Source organism: Mesitornis unicolor, unplaced genomic scaffold, assembly GCF_000695765.1.
Source record: "Mesitornis unicolor isolate BGI_N332 unplaced genomic scaffold, ASM69576v1 scaffold7909, whole genome shotgun sequence".
Taxonomy (NCBI): domain Eukaryota; kingdom Metazoa; phylum Chordata; class Aves; order Mesitornithiformes; family Mesitornithidae; genus Mesitornis; species Mesitornis unicolor.
Window position 1 is genome coordinate 41,007 of NW_010206555.1, and position 7,678 is coordinate 48,684.

The 7,678-nt window shown below is 45.5% G+C and overlaps 1 protein-coding gene across 1 annotated transcript in view; it reads right to left on the minus strand.

Moving 5' to 3' along the window:
• Positions 1-5,868, minus strand: part of SLC14A2 (solute carrier family 14 (urea transporter), member 2) — a gene marked incomplete at its 3' end in the record, with an annotated part of 33,701 nt that extends 27,833 nt beyond the window's left edge. Inside the window, exons 1-3 of the mRNA XM_010191805.1 lie at positions 5,703-5,868; positions 3,269-3,458; positions 1,971-2,099 (exon numbers count right to left, since the gene is read on the minus strand). Coding sequence (XP_010190107.1) covers positions 1,971-2,099; positions 3,269-3,458; positions 5,703-5,868 — 485 coding nt within the window. The remainder of the gene's footprint in view (positions 1-1,970; positions 2,100-3,268; positions 3,459-5,702) is intronic.
• Positions 5,869-7,678: the final 1,810 nt, after the last annotated feature.

A 7,678-nucleotide genomic window follows, 5' to 3' on the forward strand; every position in this document is an offset into this window, starting at 1 on the left:
AGAATTTTGGGAATGTCACATGAAGAACTCTGGAGAACTCTAGATGGTATGAAAAGCTCCCGTCTTGATGAGGTAAGACGGAGTTGGAAATTATGTAAAGTGGTTTTTTTATGTTAAATAGTTTGAAGTATACCAGAAGATGGTTCTGGAAGAAAAATAAAGCAGAGGAATTGATCAAACAGGATGGAAAGCTTTCCACTAAAAAAGATGTAAAATATTTACTGTGTTAGATACTATTTTGGGACAAGGAGCAGTCCTTAGGACATATGAAGCCTGACAGGGTGTAAGACGTAGTCACCACTGTAACAGAGCTGTAAGAGGTGTTGTGCCTGGTTGGTTTGAGTTTATTATATATTATATGAAGTATATCAGTTACCCTTATGCTGTTTTGGGAAGGTGATCCTCTAGAGCCAGAGCTAGACCTGAGGTGACAAGGGTATAAATAAGTTTCTGTCTCTTCATGCATGATCTATTGCATGCAAACCTTGAGATACCATGTTGTCAGAGTTCTTGGCTGTAGAACCAGGGTCATAAACTTCACCAGATCTGCTTTTCACAGGACATTTCCAGACTGCTTTCTTGAATGCTTTTGTGGGACCATATTGGCAAGATAATACCTGTCTTTTATGGGGCCTGGAAAGCTTGTGGAAGAGAGTGAAAGGCTGGGTCCTGTCCTTGATGGCAATAGACTGTCTTCTGCTACTTCCAGCTGGGCTTTCCTGATATAAGTGAGATGAGCAGCTTTTATGGTCAACCTCCAATAGCAGAGGACACAGCACAGTTTCCAAAAATTCATTTTAAAGACTTGAATTATTCAAGAAGCTGCGTTTGAGTCCTAGAAAGTCATTAAGCTGGTTGTAATAAAAAACCTTCACCCAAATTATTTGGCATTTCAAAAGAAATTACTTGTGTACATTCTGTCAGTGGAAAAAATGCTTTGTTTTCCTTGTATAATCTCAGATGAAATCTACTCTTTTATGACAAATTTCGTTCAAAGAGCAGCTTACAGATTTCCTTGCTTGTAGCTGTAGGAAAAAAAAATCAGCACTTCAGTGAAAACAGTGTAGTAATTTCTGTGCTGAAAAACAAAGCTTCTGCCAGTTATACGTCTTGTCAAAAAAAATGAAGCAATTGAAGAAATGCTGACTTCTAAAGCTGAAATTCAAAGTTTCAGTTGAAAAAAAACCACTGAAATGTCTGATTTTAAAATCTTTTGGCTCTACCCTCATGTCCTGTGAACTAAAACAATGAAGAATTGTTTGAATAAAAAGCCTCAAGGAATTCTGGCAGACAAGACAAACTAAATATTATTGCAACATGTCCTGGGTTTTGAGAGCTTGTTACAAAATGACCTTTGCTGAGAGTGTCTAAAGAAATAAAATATGAAACAAATCTGATCTTAAAAGCAGTGAAATGCAATAATGACTTGCATCTTATCGCTAACAGTGATTAAAATGTGAGTCTTGAATTAATTTCAGTTAAGGCAGTTAAATAGATTCTGCAGTGCTGTTAGGCCCCATGTTTAGAAATGGTAAATTTAATCCTGAAAGGACATTGTCTGGCATTTGGAGTTACTTGGAGGAATTAATTTTGCTCATGAATGGTTGCCTGTCTGAAAGGGGGAAGATTGAATTTAGCCTGAGGGAGGTTCAGTGCTTGGATGGGGAAAAACCTTTGCAGTGTTGGGCACAACGGCATCCACCCTGAATGTGTCCTGCTGATGAGGGCCACTTGTTGAAGTGGGGCTGCTTTGTGTGTGCATGCTATAATCAGTGTTGTCCGTGCACTCAGCCTCCTACCAACGTGCTTACACACTCAGTGCATCAATGGGTGCCTCTTTCCAGCAGCATCACGGATGAAGCTGCTGGTGTAGGGGCCTGGGCAAAGAGGACTTCCAAAGTGTTTAAGCTGTATATGGCAAGACTCCTCATTCTCTGAGAATTGTCCCCAGGATGAGAAGTGGCACTTACCAGGCCATGGATATGACTGCCACAGGAGGAAGAAGCCACCAGTAGTAATCGCCTTTGTCAGAGAAGACAGCCATGAGCAGTCCCACCAAGATCCCGTTGTAGCCGTGCAGCCCAGCTGCAATGGCTGATCTGCAACAGAAAGAAATGTTAGCAGGGTAGGAAGCTGTGCTGAAGGTGACCTGTCACAGGAACCCACTGAAATGCAATTTAAAAACTTCCTGGAGAAGGAAGTGCAGGGGAAAGATGAGAGAGTGGTGAGGTAGCTGCACTGGTATGCAGAGGGCAGGAGTTTGGAGCCTGCTGGATGATCACAGAATCACAGAATATTAGGAGCTGGAAGAGACCTCGAAAGCTCATCCAGTCCAACCCCTGCCAGAGCAGGATCACCTAGACTGGGTCACACAGGAACGTGTCCAGGTGGGTTTTGCGTGTCTCCAAAGAAGGAGACTCCACAACCTCTCTGGGCAGCCTGGGCCGTGCTCTGCCACCCTCACACTCACACACTTTGTTCTCATCTTCAGCTTGAACCTCCTATGCTCCAGCTTGGGACCATTGCCCCTTGTCCTGGCATTGGACATCCCAGAGCAGAGCCTGGCTCCTTCCTCCTGACACTCGCCCTTTCCAAATGGAGACCCAGGAATGAGGGCACCCCTCAGTCTCCTTTTTTCCAAGCTTCTCAGCAGGAGATGCTCCACTCTTTCCCGCTCCTAAGCAGGAGATACTCAACTCCCTCCATCATCTTTGTGCCCCTGCTGGACTCTTTCAGGCAGTTCCTGTCCTTCTTGAGCTGAGGGCCCAGCACTGGACACAAGATTGCAGATGTGGTCTGAGCAGGGCAGAGCAGAGGGGGAGGAGAACCTCTCTGCCCTACAACCACCCCTTCTAATACACCCCAGGATGGTGTTGGCCTTCTTGCCCACAAGTGCACATTGCAGGCTCATGGTCATCCTGTTGACCACCAACACCCCCAGGTCCTTTTCTGCCTGGCAGCTCCAGCCACTCATCCCCAAGCCAGATGATGATCCACAGGAGTTCCCATGACCCAGAGGACCTACATGGTTGTGACAATGGCTACTAGAGAGAGATAACTGTCTGCTTTCACAAAGACAGCCAACTATTGGGACAGGACAGCTCTTCCTGCACCATCGCTCAGTCCTCACCTGACTGCTTCCAAACTATCAATAAGGAAAGCTGGTTTGCCATCCTTAATGTACTCAAATTTGGGGCTATGATCAGCAGGTTCCTGATACCGTAATGATCAATTTTGATTAAGTGCCCAGCTGCAAGGTACCACCTACCTGTCCTGACTGAGGGCCAGCGCAGTCAATGTCGACACGGTGGTTCCAGTGCAGCCCGTCAGCACCCACCATGGGTTCTGGATGAAAAGCCCTACTAAAATGATCAGCCCACTGAGGGGGTTGTTGACAAACATCACCTGTGAGGTCCCTCGCAGGATCCAGTCCACCAGCTGGACCACAAGGGGCCTGTCTGGAGGAGATGAAAGGAAAGCGTTGGTGATAAGGCATTGTTTCAGCAAAAAAAAAGTACACTCATCTCTACAGATGCTTTGGCCGCAGAACAGAGGCGATGTATCAACCGGGTTGTAAAACTAGTCTCTGATTTATTGCTGTCTGAGCATATTTTGCATCTGGCACTTGAAAAACTAATAAGGATGGACTGGGGTGCTGCTATAAAGTTCATGGAAAGATTAATAAAAAAGTGGTTTATTTATGGTGATCAAATAATAGTCTTTCTTGCATTGTAGATTGCTTAAGATTCTGCTATAAATCTGATGAGGAGATAGTCCCTTTTTGGTGTACAACTCAGACGCAGAGAGGAACTGAGGCGAAGACTGAAACTAGTTTGTGGATAGGAAAATATGAAAAAAAAGCACTCTTGCTGTTTTAGGGACCCAGAAAGTGGAGGTATACTACATATGGGAGATGCAGTCAAACTGTCAAAGGTGTCTAAAAAAATACTTTGGAAACCAAAGAACTTGAATTAAGAGAATATTTGCTATAGCTTGGGCTGTACTCAAGGGAAAAAGTAATTTCCAAAGGATCAAGAGCCATTGGTCTTTGGAGAACACTATTGAACCCAGACGGAGCAAATGATCACCAAGCTTGGGTACCTCAGGTGAGTGCAGGGGGAAGGTGGGATGTGTGTGGGAACGAGGGCATCTATGTGCATTGCTCCTGATGATCTCTGTGGTCAGAGGAAGGTCTTATAGCACTGCATTAACTTTTTGCTGATCACTTTTCTACTGCAAATTGACTTAAGGTCTTTTTCTGCCACTCTTCTTGGAAAGGTGTAACCATTTCTGTACCGCTGTGTGTTATTAAACATGATGCAAGGAGAATAAATGAGAAAGAAGGGCTGCTTACATGTACATTATGTTCATGCAATATGCATATGCAGCTTTCATCTTCTTAAATATTTAAAATTAATTCAATTAGTTTAGACTGTTAATTAGACACAACATAAAGTGCCAGACTACTTTTTGAATCTGGGCAAAGACTCATTCCTAAGAACTCCCGTCTCCCCTACTCCGTTTCTGTGTTGTATTTACAGTCAAGGCTCAACTTCTGCTTTCTAATGAGAGTGGCTTAAATAGAGGATCTCTGAAGGGCTGGGTACCACTCTGCACCTCTTTGGCATTGCTGGGAGAGCCCTTCCAAGAGGCTGCAGTGCAAGTTGAGGGATGGCTTCACGGTTACAGTCAGGGAGGAATAAGTTCCTTAGAGAAAAATAATCAGGCTTTTCTGGAATAATTATCAGTAATATTTGGTTTTGAGCTATAAATCATATCAGCAATGCTCTTGGTTTTAGACCCAAGTATTAACTGTAAGTGTTAAAATACAACCAGTGGGCTGTAGCCAAAACTTTTCAGGGCACTGGGTAAGAAAAGCTGTCTACAAAGCACTAACCACTAGAGTAATGAGAAAGCAGAGGAGATGATCCCCTGTGGCTGGGGACCACACTGCCAGCCTGCTGAGCTCCCTGCCTGAAGGCATCTCAGCCCACGTCCCCCACCGAGGATAGCTACAGCACAGCTTGGCTCTACACCGCCGTCTCTGATCTCTCCTCACTGGAGCTGTACTGGTAACAACCCTTGCCTTGACAGAGGACCCACAGCCTCTCAAAGCCCCAAATCCCCAATGATTCTGGGTAACGTGGACCATCTGCTCATGTATTGTTCCTGTCTGGACAGTAAACCTCGGAGATCAGTACTTGCTTTGTGTTTTATAGCAACATAACAGCCACAGTGCTTATTGCTCCCCCAGGGCTGGTAATACAAGAGCTTTTGCCCACACAACCAGGAGGCACGTCCCCTTGGTCAGCCCACACGCAGACTGGGAGATGGTCACGGATCCGTAGCACTTACAGACAAGACTAAATCCCAGCCCCGATGTGTGATTCTGGGCATGTGATGCTAACAACACATAACTGATTAAATGTAAAAGATGTCTTTTGCCTGGGCTGAATTACACCTGGGGCCATGGTGATGGCAAGAGAATGCAGAGACGTCCCATTCCTGAGAATAAAATTATTTGGGTTAAAAGGCCACAGGTTCGCAGTGAGCTTGAACCGTGATGCCTCTGCTCTGCCTCAGGGGGTGAAATGGCCCCTTGTCTCATGCCCCAGCACCAAAAATACTGTTGCTAATATGTCTAATATGTCTCCAGCCATCTCTTCCTACCCAGAGAGCCCCAGAGGTATTCCTCTGCTTACTTTTCATCCACTCTCCGTATTCTTTCATTTCTCCTGTGAGATACCCATAAACTTGGTGGATCCAATCTCTGCTTCTCCCCAGCAGGCCCCGGGCTCTTGGCTTCTGCTCAGGGTACAGCTGCCTCTCACTGGGACGTTCGGGCACAACAATCTCGCCAAGCTCCATCTCTTTTGGGTGGTTGTCCTGGTTTACTGGGACAGAATTTGAGAGTTAGTTTTCTGGTGAGGAAAATCGCAGTTTTGTAAGGACTGCAACACACTATTTCATGGGAACAAAGTGATAAAACTTTGTTACATTTTTTCTCAGCTAAAGCTGGTATACAGGTTCCTGTAGTCATCAAGGTCTTTACCAGTTTTGAGTTAGCCAGGTGTAGAAGCTTCAGGGAGCAAAAGCCAGGTCAGCAGACCCAGGCTGATCAATTAATGCTGTTCTATACCATAAACATCACGTTCACTGTAAATTGGGGAGTTTGCTGGGGGTGGCCCTTCCTCTCCCTTCTCCTTCCTCCTTCTTCCATGGCTGACATCTTGAGAGGTACTTGTTCACCATCCTGACTCTGATGCTTACTCCCTTGTAATACTGGCTGAGCATAACTCTGTGTATTTTATATTATAACTTATTAATATTAGGTTTTATTATTGTTAGTTCATTAAATATATTTCTATTTTAACTCACAAATCTCCTTTCCTTTCCCTGACTCACCCTTCCTGGGTAGGGAAGCGGCATGAGGTGATAAAGCAACTGTATAAACTGCAACAGCGGTGAGAAGACGTAACTGTAAATCACAAACCCATATGTTAGAAAATTTTTTGGGTTGTGCCCTAGCAATTTTCTGCTGTACTTTAGAGCCCTATGATGATGTTGTTTTTCAAAGATGGGATGAGACCTGCCTGAACCACTGCTGAGATTGGAGTGCGCTGCTGCCCGGGACAGTAGTGGAGTCTTTTTCGGGATGAGGACCAGAAAACGACCCCCCATTGCCATGGAGCTGTGGCACAGAGCTGCAGGGGGAAAGACAGACGTGACGTAGGTGTCCTGCAACATCCTCCCCTCACTCCAGCTCCTGATGCAGCTTGTGGCAAGCTGCTGGTTGGACAAGGGATGTCACCTTTGATAGACCATCAAAAGCAAAAGGGGGTAGCATCAAAGCATTGCACAAAAATCAGCATCCGTGTGTGGCTTCAGACAAAAATAAGCACCTTGGTTCAGGACTGTGTGCTCTCTAGTTAACAGGTGAATATCCAGGCGGGATTATGGGTTTAATAAACTCCTCATTACAGTTGCAGGGCTCTGTTTGCTAAAAAGTCCACTAAGATATAAAACCTTAAAAGAAGATGGACCGCACCCTAGTGAGCTGCACTGCAGGCTACACCTGCAAAAATCTGCTTTCTGAGGGAGTCTGGCATTGGTTTTGCTCTAACGGTTTTGAAGCAGAGTGACTGGGTTTCTCTGTGTTGCCCAAAAGTGGATTGAGTTGTGAAGCACTGGCCCCGTGTTTCGTGGAATATGGGCACCACCTTCTGGTGGGAGCCCGGTTTTTGGTCGCTCGCACACGCCGTCTGTCAGCGTTAGAGCCTGTAGCAGCAGCAGGACAGGCTGAGAAGAGATGCCTGACTGAGGAGAGGCTGTTTTGCAGAGATGAACACTGGACAGGCAGATGCTACAAATACCTGTGGCTCGGAATGCCCTAATAAGAAGGTTCTTGAGCATCAAGGGATGTTTTCCCTTCATCAATGTAAAGTGGAGCCCTGCAAATGCATCATGCAGGGCTTGTCTAGTGCTTGGGCTCACACTGCCAGCAGCTCATCCCTGCCACAGCAAGAGTCCTTGTGATGATCTTTGTGCTGAAGTATCAGCCAGGGGCTGGATGTACGGGGAAATGATGTTGGTACGTGTGACCACAAAAACAGCACCTAACCAGCCCTCAGTCTGCTTGATCTTAAAGGGGAAGGGGAGTATAGAAGGTTTTGAGTGG